Source organism: Mastigoproctus giganteus, chromosome 8 (genome assembly GCF_048544385.1).
Source record: "Mastigoproctus giganteus isolate SK-2022 chromosome 8, ASM4854438v1, whole genome shotgun sequence".
Classification (NCBI taxonomy): domain Eukaryota; kingdom Metazoa; phylum Arthropoda; class Arachnida; order Uropygi; family Thelyphonidae; genus Mastigoproctus; species Mastigoproctus giganteus.
Window position 1 is genome coordinate 18,917,134 of NC_143582.1, and position 23,351 is coordinate 18,940,484.

General features: G+C 36.5%; 1 protein-coding gene across 1 annotated transcript in view; it reads right to left on the minus strand.

The window, feature by feature from the left end:
• The window catches only part of LOC150081309 (dehydrodolichyl diphosphate synthase complex subunit DHDDS-like), a 131,318-nt gene that overhangs the window by 40,924 nt on the left and 67,043 nt on the right, over positions 1–23,351 (minus strand). The window contains exon 3 of the mRNA XM_090380157.1: positions 15,877–16,019. Coding sequence (XP_090236283.1) covers positions 15,877–16,019 — 143 coding nt within the window. The remainder of the gene's footprint in view (positions 1–15,876; positions 16,020–23,351) is intronic.

Consider the following 23,351-nt stretch of genomic DNA (forward strand, 5'->3'; position numbering starts at 1 on the left):
TAAACCAATCCTTAAAGAGAGATACTGTTATCCATGCTCTCTGGTTCGATCAGAAATGCATGGGTAGGGTGGCTTTATTGATGCCCTTAAATGCACAAAGATTTCCAGAATGGTATACAAGCAGTGGTATTAATCTGTAATCTCCCGCTGCATTAGCCCCAAGCAAGAGCGTGGCCCTATCTTTTGAAGCCTTGAAACCTGGCATTGTCTTTTCCTCCTTAACAATGTATGTTCAACCAGGCATTTTTTTTTTCAATACAAAGCAGTCTCGTCAACGTTAAAAATTTGCTGCATTGAATAGCTGCCTTCATTGATAATTTTTTCCAACCCATCACAAAATTTCTCTGCGGCTGCAGAATCGGCACTGGTGACTTCAATGTTTCGGAAACCAGCACAATGCTTGAACCTATTAATCCAAACATTGCTTGCCACAGACCTGGCTTGGGGTTCGCCATACTTATCCTTGATATCTTCATAAGTACTTCTTGCTTTTACTTGAATGGCCATTAGACTTAGGGGCACTTGCTTCTGCATTTGATTTTTCATCCACATTATTAATAGCTGTTCCATCTTTGATATAGCACCTGAACGCTGTTTTGTGATCACTAATGATCTTAAGTGCATTGATCCTTTGACATGTTCTTTTATACACACACTGTCCTTTAAAATAGTATTCACTGTTGAAGCAGAGAGACCTAATTCCCTTGCAATAGATGACAAACTTTGTCCTGCTTTGTACTTCTTAATAATTTTCATCTTCATTTCTAAATCAATTTGGTTTTGTTTCCTGGCACTGCCAGCACTTGCACTTTCTGTTGGTCGCTTTCCCTTCATCATTGTAATACGTAAGTAGGAATGAAGAGAAGTTTCTGAAAATTTGTTTTTTATATGACTGAAGATTTCAATGAAGGGGAACACATTTCACCATAATACCGTAACGTAAAAACCCACGGAATTCCAGTAATAGGAATTATCGCAAATGCAACAAGATCGGGTTTAATACTGTTTATTGCACTAATAGAAAAGCCCAATAAACCAGAAAGTGCAAATTGTTTTTTGGTCATGACCTCCAGAAATGTGCTTTAGAAAAATATCACAAAGGCATTCAAAATTGATTCTTATAACAGGAACATATGATAACGATGGAAGGATAGTGCAATTTCCATTATAAATGTGACCTTTTAGAGAGATAAATAGCTTAGTAATATAGCAAAATTTTCAACTTCCAAGGACTTGGAACGAATTACAAAAAAAACCAAAAAAAAAACCACAATATGTTATTGGGTTCACATTACAATATTTTCACAATACCTCCATTTATCCCTACAGATACAAAATACGTTTCCATATTTTTTTCAGTTTGCACCAGCTGGCAAAAACTTACATAAAGTCAAGTATTACGTAAGTCGGGGAGTTCCTGTAATTAGTTATATTGACAAGGTCTCCCCTCAAGTGGAGAGATCAAACCTCACTTGAAATTTGGCATACTACAAAAACTTACTAAGTAGATGTGCAAAAGTTCATTTGTAATACAAACTGAAAGTGACAGAAAAGAAGTTAGTTAACTCAAATTTTTTTTGGCTGCTGCAGCATAAACCTTGGGCTTCCTTGCACCATATGGCTAATAATAATAATAATAATATGGCTAATAATAATAATGTAGTGTATTTAATTTTAGATACATTAGTAAATAGCCATAATTCATGATTTATATACCTGTATATATGGAAATACAGGAAATTTTCCTGTATTTTTCCATATACACTTGGTCGTCGACTTACGACCTGTGCGACTTACGACCGGCCGCACTTACGACCACAAAAAAATTAATAAATAAATAAATTAATAATAAATCAGGAAATCACTACTGATGACACCCACAACCCAGGTGAGGAGGCACATCGATGACAGGAGGCCTGAAGACAGCACCAGGCACATACACCCAGTCACTCTCTCTCACATACACCCAGTCGCTTTCAAGCATCTGTTGCGTGTGGTGTATTAATTAAAATTCTACTGAAATACGCATAAAATGTTTAGTAAAAGGAAAATGCCTTCGTCTACATATACGCCAGCTAAAAAGTCAAGGAAAACTATTGATTTAGAGTGTAAAATGAAAATTATCCAGCAGTATGAAGGCGGAAAGAAAGTGAATACGATAGCATGTGACTTGAAGTTATCACATTCCACGGTATTGACGATACTTAAGGACAAAGAAAGAATTCGGGAAGCTGTGAAAGGTTCTGCACTTATTAAGTCTACAATTTTAACCAAACAACGACAGGAACCCATCCATGAAATGGAGAAATTGTTGTTTATGTGGATGGAAGATTTAATACAAAAAAATACACCCATGAGCCTTCACACAGTGCAAGCAAAGGCTACAAGTTTGTTTCAGTTTAAAATCACGCGCCAGAGACGATTACACAGAAGATTTTCAGGCTAGTACTGGGTGGTTTAAGCGTTTTTTAAAAAAAGATTTTCTTTGCATAATGTCTCTATAAATAAACATCTCCTACCTCAACCCAAGAACATGGCCCTGACGATGCACAACCCAGCACAAGCAATGATTGAAAATTGATTTTGTAAATTTTATTTGTATTAATTTTTACATTAATTTTAGATTGTATTTTTGTGTTTACAGTACATTATGTACAATATAATTATAGATTGTAGTTTTGTTTTTTTATAAACAGTATGAATAATAAACCAATTAAAATGTAGAGAACGTTTGAATTTAACCTCATAGAGATAGCCTAGGCGTAGAAACGAAGGTATATTCAGTATCGCTAAGTAAAAGATAAAAACATTACTGTATTTAAAATGAAAAATAAAAGATTATAAAAATAAATCATAAAGATGATAAAAAGATTAGAAAGGTTAAAAAATACTGTTAATAAATATATGGCCGACATACGACCAGATCGACTTACGACCTGTCAGTCAGAACGGAAGTCGGTCGTAAGTCGACGACCAACTGTATTTCCATATTAAAATTTTCCATATATTTCCATATGGAAATATATGGGAAAAAAAAAAAAAACTTTTATGCTGAGAACATTCCACTTCTGCATATATTGTCCATTCATTCCTCTAATCAGTGCATGGAAACAAAATAAAATCTGGTACTTCAGTTACAATATATGGTATATAGATAGCCTATGCAATATGTATATAAAAAAAAGAAATAATAATTTCTGGATTTCTATTAGTCTTATTTTAATGAAGTTTGGGAAGGCTCAATAAGTCATTTTAAAACATCCAAATATAAAATTTCATTTTATATTTGACTATTTGGTTGGATGGCCAAAGAAATAATAATTGCCAGAATTCTTTTTGTACAAGTTTGATGAATTTGGGAGAACAAATATTTCTAAAAGAGAAATAGTTCTCAACAAATATTTCTAAAAGAGCTAAAGATAAAATTTCATGAAAATCAATGTACTGGGAGTTCAGGTATTACATGCGGACAGATAGACAAAGAAGTAGTAATTGCCAGATGTGTACTGGTCTGATTTTAATGGAATTTGATATGGTTCAACAAATGTTTCTAAAAGAGCCAAATATAAAATTATAAAAATCCATCTTCACTCCAAAAGTTTGTCTAGTTCAGCCTTGAATTTATTTAAGCTGTCAACTTCTACAGCAGATGGAACTTTGTGCCAGCAATCAAGTACCCGCTGGCTAAAGGCAAATTTCTGTACATAGAACAAAAAAAAAATAAAAATAAATAAAAAATAAAAATTCAAAATTTTTTTTTTTTTTTTTTTTTTTTTTTTATGTACAGCTCAATTTGAATTTATGTCCCCTCAGATGCAAAATCTGAGCAAGAGGAAGAATTTCATCAGCATTGAGCTTGCTCAAACCATTCAAGGCCTTATATGCCTCAATCAGATCACCACACAAGTGCCTAGTCTCCAGCCACTGCAATTTGAAAGCTTAAGCCTTTATTGGTAACAGCAACCCTTTGTTCTACTCACTAATCTCGTTGCCCTTCTCTGTACTCGTTCCAGCAACTCTACATCTTTCCTAAAATCAGGCCTCCAGACCTGTATGCAGTACTCAAGGTGTGGCCTGACCACTGCTTTATACAAGGGGATCACCTCCTTATCCCTGCTAGCAAAATTCCTATATATCATATATATATATATATATATACAAGGGGATAAAGCCATGGCCTGCTCTGGCAGCCTGTCTGCACTACTCAGAAGACTTCATATCTGACTGCACAATTACTCCCAGGCATTTTTCATCCTCCACTACTCTGAGTATAATACCGCACAGTTGGTATGCTCCTCTGGGGATACTGCTACCTATATGCAGTACTTAGCATTTTTCAATGTTAAACTTCAGTTGCCACCTCAAGCCCATCTACTCAACTTTTCTAGATTCTGCTGCAGTAGCATTTTGTTCTTAATTTCATTAAGAACACTACAACCTTCGACATTAAGCCTGATATAGCAACATCAATATCATTGATAAATACAAAAAACAACAATAGGCCCAACACCAAACCTTTGGAACTCTACAAATAACATTACTCCACGAAGAGCAGTGTCCATTGCTTACTACTCTCTGTCTTCTCCAACTCAACTATCCCTTTATTCATAGTAGCAATTTGCCCTTAATGCCACCGCTTCAATTTATACAGTAGTCTTTTATATGGAACAGTATCAAAAGCTTTCCTGAAATACAAGTATATGATATCAAAATTAGTTTTTGCATCCAGTTTCTTTGTGACAAGATCACAGCATACAATCAAACTGGTCAAACAAGATATCCCCCTTAACAAACCTATGCTGTGTCTGAACTATAACTGCAGTCTTGTCTAGATGATACTGCACTGCTTCTTTAACAAGTAACTTCATTATTTTTCCCAGAACACAAGTTAAACTAACAGGTCTGTAGTTACATTTGTCACCTTTTGAACCCCCTTTGTGAATTGGTGATACATTTGCACATCCCTAGTCCATGGAGACCTCCCCTGAATCCCTGAATCCAAGGATGCCCTCATAATCATGCTTAAGGTCTGCTTACTTCCTTTGCTGCCTCCTTTAATATAACTGGATAGATCCCATCCACCCCAGGTGCCTTTCTTATTTTAACTTCAACAAATTCCTCTCCGCTTTGCTCTCGGTTATTATAGAATCATTTAGATCCATATTATAGTTTGAAAAGCTTCTGGCATCCACTTTCCTAAAGAATTCCTCGTGTGATTGTAGATGTAAAATACTCATTTAGTTTGTCAGCTACCTGAGCAGAATCATCACACTCGAACCATCGATATCAAGAGGACCAATTTGATTCACCCTTTCCTTCTAGAGTTTACGTAAGTAAAGAACTCTTTGCTGTTTTTCTTTGCATCCTTTGCTAAAGATTTCTCGTAATCTGCCTTTGCCTGCCTCTCTTTTGTGACTTGATTACAGAATAGCTTATATCTACCAGATGTATCTGTGTCACCTGATAATTTGTATGCATCCCATGCATTTTTCTTCTTCGTCCATGAGTCTCGCTAGTTCATCTAACATCCATTTAGGCACAAACCTCCAAGTATTTCTTAACTGGTATGAAAAGCCTAGTAGCTTCCACTGTTAATTCCTTGAATGCTTCCCATTTAGAATTTTCTGTTGGTAACATCATCAGTTGGTCCCACTGTATAGATTTAAAAATGGTCTGGGACCATTGTAGTCACCTTTATGAAAGCAAACACCCTTCCCTTTACCCCTGATGTTAGTTACATATCTGAGTAAATTCCACATCAGTACACTGTGATCACTGCCACCTAGTGGTATCTTTATCTGCAGATTCTCAATGCATGATAATTACTGCAGATAATCAGATCAAGAGTATTACTCCCTCTGGTTATTTCTCTAACATGATGCTATAGAAAACAATCATCAGTTAAATCCACAAAAGTCTTGCTAGTGTGCGAGTGACCAACCCACAAGTTCCAGTCTATATCTGGGAAGTTAAAATCCCCATTAAAAGACAATCTGATTTATTGGCCCACTCTATTTCTCTGTACAGTTGTTCAATGTATTCATCAGAGTCTGTACTCATTAGGTCTATAACACATTCCTACTCTCAATTTTGCTTTCCCAGTGATTTTGTTACACAAAACTGACTCAACACTGCACTGTCCACCCATGTCAACTGGATGCACGTCCTTAGATTTTGTTTCTTAATTGACAACATGACCTCTCCTCCCTTTCTGTACACATTGAACTTCCCAAATTCCGATTCTGCATTCCTTATCTCTGATATCCCAACAATACCCACCTTTAATGTCAACACCAGCATCTCAAATTTATTTTCTATACTCCTAGCACTGGTCTACATGCACCTATTCTTACTCTTGGTTACCCTAACACAGCCCATGTATTTACTTGTTCCATGATGACTCTCAGCTGCTCTTGAAATCCCCAGCAACTTGCCCTCTAGGCTGCTTCTCACTCCAATAGAAGCAGTGTAAGAATCACTTCCACCTCTGCCTGCAGCTACTGTTAATCAATTAGTCTGTGAATTCCACCAAGCTAGCAGTTTTCCAATCTCTCTAACGCTGCCTCAACAGCATCAGCAAATATTCTTGCACCCTTCCTATTTAAGAGTATCCCATCCCTGTAGAAATAATCGCTCCTGTTAAGAAGCAAAGACAATGTTGAGAAAAATTCTATGCCATGAGCCTTGCACAATCTCTCCAGGGCTGAATTGATTGACAAGCCTCTCATCATATATTCCCGCCTGTCATGTCTGGGCAGAAATGCAGACACTCAAATTTAATGCTAAGTCACGACTTTTTTTTCAACATTGACCTGTACTTGTTAAGTAAGTCCACAGGTCTCCAACTTTTAATGTCACTGGTGCCAGTGTGTACAACAATATTATCCTTTGTGTCCTTAATAAATATATGCACTTTATACATATATGCTAAAAAAAGTAATTTATGCACCTAAAAATATGAAATATATAATAAAATGCAAGATGACAACCTAGGAGTATGAAGATAAGAAAAAATGATATTATTTAATAGTAACTTTGTGATTTGTGTTATAGAAGTACAGTAGAGCATCAGTTATCCGGAATAATTAATGTCAGACCTCTTCTGGATAGCAAAATTTTCTGGATAATCGAATGTAAGGTAAAATTAAATAAATTCTGTTATTATGTATTAAGAATTGCAGACACTCAAATAGCGTGAAAAAAAAAAACAAATTTATTTAATTAAAAATAATAAAAATATATATCATAAAAATTTGCATTTAGATATGTGTGTATATTCAGATAGGTATTTTACTACAAATTTTAATTGGAAAATAATTTCAAGTAATTTTTTAAAATAATGTTCGACTGTTTTTTGTGACTTTTTTTTTGCTTTAAAATCTCTTACATTCTTTAATAAGATTGATTTGATTATATCACATTCTTCCAGGTTTTCTACCCATTTCAGTGCGGTTTATTTTAGTTGACATTTTACTGTAAAAAAAATGAGAAAATAATAAATCGCATAGTTTCAGGCTGATATTATTCTTACCAAATCTGGAGCAAACTAAGCAAAATATGAAATGAAGAGAAAAATATTGTCATGGAAAATTGGGTTCATGGAAGCAAATTACTAAACTCTATCACTCATGGTTTCTGAGAAAACCCATTAGTCCTAATACAATGTTTCACCAGATCCGAAGCTGAAATTTAATGATCACACAGAATACCTCCGGAAGCGTTTTAACACCCTACACTGGAGCGCGAAACAACACTTACTTCATTCCAACGATGCCGCAACCACTACCAGATATCTTCAAGCCACTGTTTATCTGGCTATTTTATATGCTGCTGAAATTTGGGCATCTGCGTCGCCTTCACTTCAAAAACCGGTGTTCTCGTGTGAATATTGGACCCTGAAATGGGCCACAAATAAGCATCGCCGACCCCCTCAATTGAGAACAACTGACATGGCTGAGCAGCTAAATGTACCCAGGATCCCGAGGTTAATTGACAGCAGGCGTTTAATGACTTCAGTAAAAATGTACACAGGAGTAATAAACGCCCCAAACATCTGGGATTTCTGTCAGTGGCACAATCCTACGCCATCCTTGAGGTCAGAGCCCACACTAATCCTCAAATACAACCGGTTGAAACTGTGTAGTCGGTTCCTACCTGCCCAGGAACTCCCCAAAATTCAGGCACTGCTCCGTCTTGGAGTTGACCTTCAGAAATTAGCTACCGACTACAAATACCATCACATGCTCCTCGAGTGGATTCATCTGTAGAACTGGGATAATTTCCTCCATATGATGTTTAGTCCTCATTTTTCATTATTATAATTTACATGTTTGTAACTCATAATTTACATGTTTGTAACTCTTAATTTCCATGTAACGGTAATTTTTTTCCTTTTTGCCAATTAATTTCATTTATAATTTCATTTATAATGTAAAACTCCTGGCCATGTCGCCGTGTTGAGCATTGTCTCTAGTACATGTCCTGTACTTATTAGCAATAAAGAATTTATTTAGATATATGATGTAAAAAAACAGACAGAAATACTCTTGTAGCATAATAAACATTTGTCTCAAATACTACCATTAATAAAAAATAAAAAAAAAAAGGAAGAAAAATCAGCCTTTCAAATTATTCTGGATAACCAACATTCTACTCTAAATTCATTTAAGTTGAATTTGTGAATCATACATTTAGGCTATTAATATTGTATGTGTTTCTATTCATAAATGATACATCTGAAATTTTTTTTTTTTTATTGACACTTTCACTCAGGTAAGGTTCCAATATGATCACTTGAGAGTATAATATTTATGATAATATTTCAACAGTAATTATATTACCTTCAGATATCACATATATAGTAGAACTCAAACTCAGCTTCCTTGGGATCCAGAACCTGCTGGATTTTTGAAGGTTGTGCACATAGCATCAGTATACAGCAGTAATTTGTTATTTTTTTTAGATAATACAGTAGCTCTGATTCCTTTAATCTCCACAGAACAAGAGTTGTCAGCATTAAGCCAAAATGTTAACTCATACTGCCAAATTGGTCCAGTGGATATATACTTATCTAAGAAAGAATGGACATGGGCTCAAATGATGGCCCTGGTATAAATATTGCAATATGATTTCAGCAAATTAATTTACTTAAAAACTAAGTGATGACTACTGCACTGCAGTGGAATCTTGTTAATACAAAATTCAAGGGACCTAAATTTTCAGGTTTTGTAATAATGAGGTTTGTAGTAATAAGGTCCCTCAAAAGTGCCAAAATTTTACCGTTTTTTCTTTTTTTTTTTTTGTACATACACTGTATATAGGAAAATTAATGGAGGCACTGGTTAAAGAGCACTGCAGGATCATTTAGACAAGACTTCAGTTATAGCTCAGACACAGCATGGTTTTTTTAAGGGGAAGTCTTGCCTGACCAACTTGATTGGATACTATGATGCAGTCACAAAAGAACTGGATGCAGGGAATAACTTTGATATTATATACTTGGATCTTAGAAAGGCTTTTGATACTGTTGCACATGGAAGACTGCTACACAAATTGGAGCAGTGTGACATTGGAGGCAAATTGCTGCTATGGATAAAGGGGTGGTTGAGGGGGAGAAGACAGAGAGTGGTAATCAATGGACACTGCTCATCGTGGACTAATGTTATTAGTGGAGTCCCTCAGGGCTCAGTGTTCGGTCCATTATTGTTTTCTGTATTTATAAATGATATTGATGATGGTATATCAAGCTTAATGTCCAAGTTTGCAGACGATACAAAGGTTGGCAGGGTTGTCAAGGACACTACTGACACTATGCTGCTGCAACAGGATCTGGAAAGGTTGAGCAGATGCGCTGAGAGGTGGCAAATGAAGTTTAACATTGACAAATGTAAAGTACTACACATGGGAAACAGCAACCCCAGAGCAACGTATCAACTCTGTGGTACTACACTGACAGTGGTAGAGAATGAAAGGGACTTGGGGGTGGTTGTGCAGGCAGATATGAAGTTCTCTGAGCAGTGCAGACGGGCTGCAAGAGTAGCTCATGGAGTATTGTCAATGATATACAGGAATTTTTCCAGCAGGGATAAGGAGGTGATTATTCCATTGTATAAGGCAATGGTCAGGCCACACCTAGAGTACTGTATACAGGTCTGGAGGCCTCATTTCAAGAAAGATGTAGAGCTGCTGGAACGAGTACAGAGAAGGGCAACAAGATTAGTGAATGGAACAAAGGGGTGCTCTTACGAAGAAAGGCTTAAGTTTTGCAAATTACAGTGTCTGGAGACTAGGCACCAGCGAGGTGATCTGATAGAGGTGTATAAAGCCTTGAATGGTTTAAGCATGCTCAATGCTGATGGGATTCTTCCTCTAGCTCAAAAAAATCACCTGAGAGGGCATAAATTCAAATTGAGGAAAGACAGATGTAGGATAGACGTGCGGAAATTTGCCTTTAGCCAGCGGGTGGTTGGTTGGTGGAACAGACTTCCATCCCTTGTGGTGGAGGTTGATAGCCTAAATAAGTTTAAGGCTCAGCTGGACAGGTATTTTGAACGAACAGAGGGGTGAAGTGGAAGTGGTTTTTTTTTTTTTTTTTTTTTTTTTTGGCTGATGCTGCATAAGCTTGCTTTCTTGCATCAAATGCCTCTACTAATGCTAATGCTAATATCCAAGAATAATAATAAATAACAATATCAAAAATAAATTAATAAAATAAAATAATAAAAATAAAATAAAATAAAAACAAAAGCCTTGTCTAACAATACAATAACAGGAATAACATATTTTTTAAAGATTTTTATTTTATTTGCAAGATAAACTAAGAGAAAAGCAATATTAATGGAAATGAAAATATTGTACAATATATATTTTGATATATACAATATTTTAGCATCATAGTAAAAAGAATTACAATCTTAATATAAAAGGAGACATATAAACAATTAATATTTTAATAAATTAATCTAATTTAAAGAAAGAATCCAATGTTGTTTACACAGTTTTTGTCCTATATGCATTTTTAACTACAGCACAGACGTTATCAAATGCAATAGTTGTTTATCAACGTTACTGCAGGCCAACATTCTCTATTTTTGTTCAATGCATTTTGGGCATCTTTTTTAGATGGCAGTGTGTGCACGCTTCTTTCACTGTTGCTGGTAACAAAAACACCATCATTTTGTTTGGTACCCAGCAGCTCTTCTGGAGTTGGCATTGCAGTGGTAACAACTTCATCATCCACCATCACAAATTCTTCAAATTTGCCAACAAAATCCATATGCTCTTTCAAATTCCTCCATTCCTCACTGTTGCTAGCACATTCGTCTGCTGGACCGTGTTTTTCGATGATGTTCTCTCCAAAGCCACTCATTCTGAAGCAGTTGATTATTACACTTGATGTAATACTTTCCCAAGCAATAACAAGATTACAGATAGCATTCAAGACATTCTAATTTGGCTACAAATTGTTCCCTCCTTCTATGTTGCAGATCAAGTACCTTATCAGGTGGGCTCTATACAAGGTTTGTTGTTTGTTTGTTATTTGGTTTTTAGGAGCATTAGCAACTAAGGCCATATTGCTCCGGGGATATGCGGTGGTCATTCCCTGACCTTTCCACATCCTCTGTATTTGGTGGTGATGGGCTTGAACCCCGGTCTAATCAAGAAGCGTGTGCTACGCACTGCTGCTCCTTCCCACCTGGCTACGGAGGCGCCTCTATACAAGGTGTCTCAAAAATGTTGGTACAAGCGTTTAGGGGAAGTAGGTAACATCTAAAGGAATGTGAATCGCATAGGAACCCATAACCGGAAACGTCACCGTAAGTCGGTACACAGCACTGTTCATCAGTTCGCGAGAGGGAAAATTTCTGGTTTACTCATTCAAGCAGTAGTTGGCGCACGAAGAGCATGCATCAATATGCGAACTGTGAGCTGGCAGACATGCACCTAGTGTATGGATTAGCAGAGGGCAATGGACGAGCTGCTCAACGAATTTATGGAGAACACTTCCCAGACAGACATGTACTGGACCACCATTTGTTTGCTTGCGCGTGTGCATCAAAATTTGTGCGATTATGGGTCATTTAACAGGAGTAGTGCAGGCAGACCATGTTCGACGCGAACTCCCGCCATTGAAGAAAGTGTGTTGAATGCCGTCCAGAATAATCCTACTACCAGCACACGTGCTGTTGCCTCTGCCTTAGGAATGTCTCAATGCAGCGTACAGCGTGTCTGGCACGACGATTCCTTACACCCCTCTCATCTCCAAAGGGTTCAGTTACTACTCCCCCAAGATCATCCTGCACGTGTGGCTTCTGTGCAGTGGTTTCTCTAAGAAAGTGTTCAAGACTTGAATTTTCCAGCCTATGTTTTGTTCACGAATGAGGCTTATTTCACTCGGGAAGGCTTATTCAATCAGCACAATGCCCATGTGTAGGCTCACGAAAACCCACACAGTGTGCGCCCCCATGCGTCACAACATCGCTTCGCAATAAATGTGTGGGCAGGTATGGTCGGTGACTGCTTAGTCGGCCCATACTTGTTACCATCCCGCATGAACTCCGCTAAATATCGGATCTTTCTTGAACAAGTTCCACCAGGGTTACTTGACGATGTTCCAGCAAATGTGAGACGCAACATCTGGTTTCAACATGACGAGGCGCCTGCCCATTATGGAAGATATGTTCGTGACCATTTGAACATGCATTTTGGGCGCCGATGGATTGGCCATGGTGGACCCGTTGCCTGGTCCACACGCTCACCTGATTTATCGAGCCTTGATTTCTTTCTGTGGGGGCCCTCAAATCTATCGTGTATGAATTGCCTGTGGAGACGGAAATTGATCTCATGGCGAGACTCGTCTGCGCTGCTGCTACTGTCAAAGAAACTCCAGGTGTGTTCGACCGTGTCCGCCAATCCATGGTGCATCGGTGTCACGCATGCATTGCGTCTCATGGTGGAACCTTTGAGCATCTGTTGTAACATCATGAAATGCATCCATCTCGTACTCCATTGTTAATATTATGTCAAATAAATGTTCTCCACTAATTACTGTCTTGTGTCATTTCTTCTTCTTGTGCCTCTGTTACTACTTTCCCGTGACGTTTCCGGTTATGGGTTCCTATGCGATTCACATTCCTTTAGATGTTACCTACCTCCCCTAAACGTTTGTACCAATATTTTTGAGACACCCTGTATGCTCTCGAGGTTATAAATGCCTTGATCCAGTGGTTGCATTAAACTGGTGGTATTGGGAGATAAAAACAACAGCCGTATATTTGTCAACTTAAGTGTCTCGGCAGAATATGTTGCACAACGGTTTAAAATCATCAAAATGTTCCTTTTTTCTGAAGATATTCTTCTGTCCAATTTTGATAACCAAGACTGAAAATTTTGACCGTAAGCCAAGCACTTCTATTGGCCTCATAATCACAGGGAAGTTAGTTAACTGCTTTAAAACATTTTTGCTTGGAAAACTTACCAATCACAAGTGGGTGTAGTTTTGTACTGCCATCTGAATTGCAGCATAACAGAACAGTGAGTCTTTGTTTACTTAATTTTCCACCATGACAAGACTCTCCTCAAACAGCAAATTATAAAATAAACCTGTCTTTCAAGATTAAAAATAATCCTTTGCCTCATATTTTTCAAGGATGAACCGTACAGAACACAACCAGTCTGTAGCCTTTTCTTTGTCGACTAATCCAGACTCAACACAAACATTTTGCAAAAACAAGTTATTCCTGTCTCTTTAAATCATTGGAGCCAGCCACTGCTGCATTTGAAGTTGCTAATCCCATGTTGCTGAGCTAGATAATTTGTCTTTTCTTGCAAAACCGTACCTGATATTGGCAAATTAGATGAACACATTTGTTGTTACCACTCGAAAAGTTTTGTTTCAAGCTCCTTGTGTTTTGCACCACGAATTCTTTCCTGTTTTTCATTGCTGCTCCGGTGTCACACACTTCTTCAAGTCTTTTTTGGTTTTTCAGTATTGTAGATAAAGGGATGTTGTAATCCTTTGCAATGTCCATTTTGCGTCTTTCCATCCTATCAGCCTCCTGTATAATTTTTAGCTTAATTTCCAGGCTTAATTCTGTCTGTCTACGTTTTGTCAATAACACTGCTAGATAAGATTTAATATAAACAAATTTTAAATTAATTTAAAGACACAAGTTCCAAAAAAGACATCAGCTCAGATAAAATGGCACAAAAAATAGATTGCTGTATACAATAGCAAAAGACTCTTTGAACTAGGGTAACAATTGCAACTGACCTTATTCCCGTGGAGAGAGGGAGTGCATGTAAACAACTTAGAAAAACTTATTCTTTTGTTAATTTAACAACTCATCCTTCAGAAAGATGTTTTTCAGAGTGCACTTGATGTAGCTATCAAGCTGTTTTTGTTTACACAAAACTAATTTCTAACAATGTTCACATAATGATTACACTCAACACCAACCATGCAATTAAATAAATAAAATATTTTTACTAAACTTATATGTACAATGAATAATAAAAACTGATCTATTTATGTTAAAAGCGATAAAATAGTTAAAATATTTACAATAACTAAAAATAATATGACTAAAATCCTTAAAATACTGGTAACCGTAGCTTTCGGAAGCGACAGCCTCCATTCTCAACATACTATTGAGAAAGGAGGCTGTCGCTTCCAAAAGATACGGTTACCGGTATTTTAAGGATTTTAATCATATTATTTTAGTTATTATAAATATTTTAACTATTTTATCATTTTTAATGTAAATAGATCAGTTTTTATTATTCATTGTACATATAATTTCAGTAAAAATATTTTATTTAATCGCACGGTTGGTGTTGAGTGTAATCATTATGAACATGAACTTTCCCAACCTCATAGGCCTATTCAAAGATATAATTTCTAACAAGTCAGTGCCATCCTTCGGGAAGTAGGGAGCCAGGTGGCTGGGGGCAATAATCAGATCGCTCTGCCAAGATTTTTATTAAACATACAAAATAACAATATTTATTTCTCACAGGGTGAAAAAGAACTTTGTAATACATATTAACCGAATTTTGTAATAAAAGAATATATTTACGTAGAAAAGCCTATCCTTTTGCAGGGTTTTGATTTTGATTTGATTTTTAATGGTGCATTGGCAGCTAAGGCCATAATGCACCAAGTTAACCTTTTGCAGGGGAATGGTATGTTAAACGAGTACTTTGTATAAACCGAGTTTGTATTAACGAGATTTTACTGTATTAAGTTGGAGTTGGGTTTAATGACACAATAGCTACTATGGACAAATTGTCTCTCTAACTTCGAAATGATTATCAGTTCAATAAAAAAAAAAAAGAATTTAGAAGTAGTTAATAGGATTGATAGCCTTTTAGATGTTTGAACAGCTCATTTAAATTGGAGTAATGATGTGGCCTAGGCATAGTTATCAGCCATATGGTGCAAGGAAGCTGTTAAGGTAGCAAGGGCTCAGAAGGAAGAGATTTCTAACAGCACGATAATGAGCACATTCCAGAATATGTTTTATAGTAAACAGAGAGTGGTAATATGAATAGGGATGTAGATCATCCCCAAGCAATAAAAATGGATGTATTAAATTTGGTGTGTGACCAATTCTTATTCTTTCCAGTAACAACTTAGTGTCTATTCTGTTGGAAGCTGGATTTGAACAAAACAAAAATTGACACAATTTAGAAATAATTGGGGGAAAAGACACAAAGAAGTGTATGACTCTCAAATTCTGAAGCACCTATCAGATGCAAGTATCAGCATGGTAAGAAGATGAAAGACCAATATACTGTATACAACTGCAGTATTAATAATAGCCTTATAGAGCAATCTTATGAAAATATCAACTACTGACAAAATTGTTAACTTACTTCTCATTCAACAGTGCTTTAAACTTTTCTCTAGATAGTTCCATCAAGCTGTCAACTTCTTCTTTTGGCCTCTTGAAGTTTTCTATGCTAAATGCGTAGATTGTTACTTCTGCTATTCCTAAATCCCTGCACCATTCTAATGTCTAAAGTTAAAGAATAAATCATGATTTTTATTAATATTGAATCATAAAGTAGTAATTTTTTAATTATTTGGTAGATGTGTTTCTGAAAGGTAGAGCATAAATTATGAATTACTTTCCCAAAAGAAATAATGAAAAAAAGAAAATTGGAAGGGAGGGGTTAAAATTGCACACAAGAACCAAGCTAGTGTGTGGGGTTGAACTCCCAAATAAAAGACCATTCATGTAAAATGTGTGTCAAGTAGTGTTTTTGTTGATCAAAAACAGCTGGATGGTGAGCGATATGTAATAAGTACATGAAGGAGCCAATCATTTTGCTATTTTTTGGGTTGTTTACAATGAATTGTATCTTGAACCATTTTAAAACTTCTTAGTAATAGGCTGCATTAACAGTGACACTTCATAGAACAGATTCTGATAATAACATCTCATTGTCAAAAAAAAAATGTAAAAAACCTTAAAAAAGTCAAATTCTGACATTTTTAAGGTCCAAAATAAGAAAAGAAAAGTCATATAAACATGTTTGATTCTGAATGGTTGTGAAGCTATGGCTGTTCAAATTTAAAAATATGGCTATGAAATTTTGAATGATTAAAAAAAAACCAAAAAAAAAACCAGTAAAATGTTTATTTTTTACACACATGTCTGCTTAATCTTATTTTTTTTATTATCTTTTACCATTAAAAATACCATGCTATTTTTTTAAAAATTAAAAGCCATAACTACTAAACTGGACAGGTTTATATGATTTTTTAGGACAAGAGTTTACATACCAGAATTTTTTTTGCACATAGATTTGAAACACCCTGTATAGTAAGTGTTTTTAAATGCATATCAATCCCATGGAACAGGTGTGTGAGTGTCTTGTGCCCAAAATATAATTCCAAAATCCTCTCAGGGTATACTGATCAGGAACATACAAAAATATTATGTGACTTCAGCCACGGCACATGTGTTTTTAATCTGCAACACCAATGCATAAGTTGTTTATAATCATTCACTTGGCAAATAAATGGTTATAAATGTCTATATATATGATTAGAGTGTGCACTAATTAATTTCTGATATTAATTAATGTGTGCTTTATGCATTTTTAAAAGCATTAAATTTTCGTGTATATATATGGTTGCAGCAATCTACCCCTTCCAAAATATATATATATTTTTTTGTCCTTGCCTTTTCCCATTATTATATGGGGTCAGCGTTTTTCTTGTTTTGGCATGCAATTTTTACAGCCACCCTCACCCTTTATCCGGGCTGGGGATATGTGGTGGTCATTCCCTCACCTTCCGCATCCTTCGTGTTTGGTGGTCACAGGCTCGAACCCCAGTCTAATCAAGAAGCGTGTGCTATGCACTACTGCTATTACCCACCTGGCTATGGAGGCACCCTACTCCTTCCAAAATATGTTGCATGCCAATTAAAGATAAAAGTTATAGTACAGAAATGACATATATTGGCTCCATTCACTCTGAGGATGGAAATATGTAGCCATTTCCAAAATTGTTAATTAAATTAACTGCTTTTAAAATAAAATTAATACTAAAAGGAATTAACTGTATCAGCAAACGTCAAAAAATACAAGAAAGCCAGCCACCTCCTGACTGAGCAAAAAAAAAAAAAAAAAAAAAAAAAGAAAAGAAAATCACACTCTTCCCACCACCACCAGAAGGTGGTGGTGGGAAGATGCATTCATCTTCCATCTAACATTCAGATGCATCTTAAATTATGCAAACAAAATAATTCTGAATCATTTGATTATACCCATCACTAGTTTATTAGTATTAGTAACGGCCGTATGGTGCAAGAAAGCCTATGGCTTATGCTGCACCAGCCAAAAAAAAAAAAAAAAAAAATCCGAACAAAACAATGATATAAACAAAAATTAAATAAATAAATAAATAATAATAATTAATAAATAAATAAAAATAATAAAATGAAATAAAAAATAAATAAAAAGAAAATTAATCCTATCATCCTATGCGCTTCCCTTACCCGAAAGTACTATCCAGATGACCTTTGAATTTCCCCAAACTGTCGGCCTCTACCACCCATGAAGGCAACTTATTCCAATAATTTATAACTCGCTGGCTAAAATAAAACTTCCTGCAGTCCAATCTAAACATTTCCCCCCGTAAATTATTTCAAATGTCAACAAGTTGAACAATTTCATTATCTCATTTCAGTCTAAAAAAATTCCAATAATTTATTTTGTTCCCCCCCACTCCCCACCCAAAGTACTTATACACCTCAATCAGATCCCTCATCCAAGTTCCAAGCTCTGTAGCTAGCCCACATCTTTCTTAATCTTTACATGGACAATCCCTTTGTTATTCTCCCCAAATGCATCCTCCATCTTTTAATCCTTTCAAGAAGCTCAATATCATTCTTTAGATACAACCTTCACAATATTCCAAATGCAGTCTCATAGACCAAATGACTTCTCATATCCAGATGTTTAGCAAAAAGGAATTAAACATAACTCTTTTGTAATAATTGTAAGTGCAATACTATTATTCTATTATGTTTAGGATATTAATTTCACATTATAATACAGCTAAACAGGTGTGTTGATATAACAGAACAAAAATGACAATGGGTAACAATGTATCACCATTTTTAACTTGTGGAAGAAATTCATTTTTAACTTCAAGCATAACATTCAACTAACATTCAACTAACATTCAAACATAACATTCATATATTATCCTAAGTTTAAATTTAGTAATTTAAACTTAGGATAATATTTCTTCCACACTGTCATACTGTACCTCCTTGGGGGGGGGGAGTAATGTCCATACTTAGGAACTAAAAAAATTCATACTGTACAACCATCCTTGCTTGCCACAAAGGTGAAATTAACAGTATAGTTACCTATCTCATCATTAGACTCTAGAAGGAAAGGGATGAATCAGATTGGTCCACTGGATATTGATGGTTCAACAGTTGAGGATCATGCTCAGGTGGCTAACAAACTAAACGAGAATTTTGTATCGACATTCACACGAGGAGTTATTCAGGAAGGGGAATGCCAGAGGTGAAGTAAACTCTGGCAGCGAGCTAGATGATTTTGTAATAACTGAGAGCAAAGTGGAGGAGAAATTGTTGAGGATAAACATAAAAAAGGCACCGAGTGGATGGAATCTATCCAGTTATATTAAAGGAGGCAGCAAAGGAAATAAGTGAACCCTTAGCCATAATTATGAGAGCTTCTTTGGACTCAGGGGAGGTACCCATAGACTGGAGATGTGCAAATGTGACCTCAATTCACAAAGGAGGATCAAAGGCTGACAAGTAATTATAGACCTGTTAGTTTAACTTCTGTTCCAGGAAATTTAATGGAGGCACTGGTTAAAGAAGCACTGCAGGATTATCTAGACAAGACTTCGGTTATGGCTCGGACACAGCATGGTTTTGTTAAGGGAAAGTCTTGCCTGACCAATTTGATTGGATACTATGTTGCAGTCACAAAAGAACTGGATGCAGGGAATAACTTTGATATTATATATTTGGATCTTAGAAAGGCTTTTGATACTATTGCACATGGAAGACTGCTGCACAAATTGGAGCAGTGTGGCATTGGAGGCAAATTGCTGCTATGGATAAAGGGATGGTTGAGGGGGAGAAAACAGAGTGGTAATCAATGGACACTGCTCATCGTGGACTAATGTTATTAGTGGAGTTTCTCAGGGTTCAGTGTTGGGTCCATTGTTGTTTTCTGTATTTATAAATGATATTGATGATAGTATATCAAGCTCAATGTCCAAGTTTGCAGATGATACAAAGGTTGGCAGGATTGTTAAGGACACTATTGACAGTATGCTGCTGCAGCAGGATCTGGAAAGATTGAGCAGATGGGCTGAGAGGTGGCAAATGAAGTTTAACATTGACAAATGTAAAGTACATATGGGAAACAGTAACCCCAGAGCAACGTATCAACTCTGCGGTACTACACTGACAGTGGTAGAGAATGAAAAGGACCTGGGGTTACCCCCAGGTGTAATTGTGCAGGCAGATATGAAGTTTTCTGAGCAGTGCAGATAGGCTGCAAGAGTAGCTCATGGTGTCTTGTCAATGATACACAGGAATTTTTCTAGCAGGGATAAGGAGGTGATTATTCCCATGTATAAGGCAATGAGTACTGTATACAGGTCTGGAGGCCTCATTTCAAGAAGGATGTAGAGCTGCTGAAACAAGTACAGAGAAGGGCAACAAGATTAGTGAATGGAACAAAGGGTTGCTCTTACAAAGAAAGGCTTAAGTTTTGCAAATTACACTGTCTGGAGACTAGGCACCAGCGAGGTGATCTGATAGAGGTGTATAAAGCCTTGAATGGTTTGAGCATGCTCAATGCTGATGGAATTTTTCCTCTTGCTTAGAATAATCACCTGAGAGGGCATAAATTCAAATTGAGGAAAGACAGATGTAGGATAGATGTGTGGAAATTGGCCTTAGCCAGCAGGTAGTTGGTGGAACAGGCTTCCATCCCTTGTTGTGGAAGTTGATAGCCTAAATAAATTTAAGGCTCAGCTGGACTGGTATTTTGAAAGAACGGAAGGGTGAAATGGGAGTGGGGTTTTTTTTTTTTTTTTTTTTTGGCTGATGCTGCATAAGCTTGCTTTCTTGCATCATATGCCTCTACTAATGCTAATGCTATTAGCTTTCATTTGTGAATTGGCTATATAACACTTCTCCAATACAAGGGGAATTACCCTGGAGTTTGAAAATGATACATTGTTTAATTTTTGTCTATGCACTCTTTTGCAGGCTGTTTCGATATGACCTATTAAATAAATGGTATCTGCCAAGGTCTTACCTGCAACTTTCAACAGTTCTTTCAATAGTTCTTTTGGAAGGTTCTCCTCCATAACAAATAAATTCACTAATAATCATATAATGTCCCAACTTAAAACAGACTTTCTACTGTGAAGATCAAATCCAGAGTATTTATTCAGTTGATCAGCCACTCTGTTGCATTATCTAAGATTGTGCCATTACCATTGCCCATATTTACTTCATAATTAAATATAATAAATGACCTGCTCTCCATTCTTGGCACTCTCAGACAGTGGCTTCTCACATTCAGATTTTGCCTGCCTAATCCAATGCACAGTTTTGTAACAATTTGCCTTATTATTTATTATATGAATCCGAGTCTCCTGTCACTTTGTAACTGTCCCACTTCCCTCTTCTGTTCTATTAAGCTTATTAAATTCATTCACATCCATCTTGGCATCCTCCTTGCACTGTATTTCTTAAATGGAATAAATCCAGTTGTGGCTTTGATAATGAATATCTTAAAAGTTCAAATAATTCAACAGTGCTTTCCTTCTTGTATATTTTATGGAAGGAGTCTAAGAAGCTCCTTAGACATCAACTTCTTTCTCAAAATTAAAATTCTTACCTACGAATAACAAATTGTCATTTTCCATCATCTACTTTAGCATATTATGGTCACTTATTACTAATTCCTGTAGCATTACATTTGTGATATTACCCAGATTGCTGGTGATGACCCAATCAAGGATAGCTGTACCCCTTATTACTTTCTCCGACATGCTGATACGGATAACAGTCATCAAATTAATTCAAAAAAAAAAAAAAAAAAATCTAAGAGGTTCAATTACCAGTTAATGATTTCCAAATGAACTGGAAGTCGAAATCTGTCATAATAAAGTACCCAGACTTCTTGCACATTCGAGTTGCTTATACAGATTCTTATTGTATTCGTTGTTATTGTGTGGTGTATAGCATACCTCTCTCAACTTTTCTTTGTCACTAAGCACATCTTACAACACACAAACTTAATGCTACTCCAGCACAAATACATATGTGAGAGAAGTTGACTAGTTATTTGATGTGAATATTATCAATTATCACATTTAGTGGTCACATGAGCTAGAAACATGGTCAAATGCATGTGCTACTAAACTTCTACATTGACCACTCAGTTATATCAGTCCTTATATCAAGGTGATTTGTTTGTTTGTTTGTTTTGGTTTTATTGGCGCATTAGCTACTAAGGCTATAATGCGCCAAGACCATGTCATTAATAAAAATTTAAACTTTCAGTGACCTAACTAGTTAGGTCACCATGTCAAAATAAATAAGAAATGCAGAGCCCACAACATGTCCTACTACTGAGAGCCATTGAAGATTCTGAGTTAAAAACAAGTAGCGCGGTAAAGGACCTTGTTCAAAACACCCTGAAGAATGAATTTAAATCAATCAAAGTCAAGTCACTGCGCCCTGTAAGAAACAGAGGAGTTATTATTGAAACTGCCTCAAAACAGGACCTGGAAAACATCTCTAGAGCCAGTTCATTTCAAACTGCTGGGGTTACAGCTGGTCCTCCAAAGATGAGTAACCCATCAGTGATCATCTATACTGTCCCCAATTCAATGACCAACGACGAGTTGGCAGAAGACATGTACCACAAAAACCTGGTGGACTATGGAGTGACCTTGGATGAAATAAAGAAAGGAGTAACATTCAGATTCTCCACAAGTGCGAAAGGCAGCTCTACTGCCCATAGAGTCATAACACTAAACCCCTATCTTTACAAAAAAGTTATATCGCTCAACAGAATTTTTCTGGGCTGTAGTTCCCACAAGTTCAGGCCATTCACTGTGGTAACCAAGTGCTTCCTTTGCCTGGGCTATGGGCACACTTCTGTCCACTGCACCCACACTTCTCCAACGTGCGGACACTGTGCCCGAAGCGGACACGTTCATGCTGAATGTCCATACCGAGACGAACTTCCAAGCTGCATCAACTGCAAACGGAGAAAGAAAGACCATCAACACTCAGTTAGAGAGGTAAATTGCCCAGAGTATCAACGAGCTCTAGAAACTGCACAGCAAAGGACCACTAATGGATAAGAACCTAATTTCTCAACAACAGCTCACCAGACCTGCCCCGGCAGCATTATCCTCAGCAGCCAGTAATAGTCAGAACTCCAGCCAAATTAAATTACGCATCATGCAGATAAACGCTCACCATTCCCGCACAGTTGCAGATGAAATAAGACAGGCAGCCGAGACTCACCAAATCGACATAATTGCAATACAGGAGCCATACACCATCAAAGTCCCAGCAGAAAACACACACAAGATAGTGGGCTATTCAATGCAGACAAGACTCATACAGCCAGCTAGCACTGACCCTAAGACCTGCATAGTTGTACTCAATAAGCAAATTGATGTCCTTATAATTCACGGGCTCTGCACAAAGTTTGCTACTTGCATCCAGGTTAGGTTCTTTTCAATTACACTATATATCATCTCCCTCTACTGTCCGCCTTCCAGGGATATAGATGACTTCCTAAGATATATT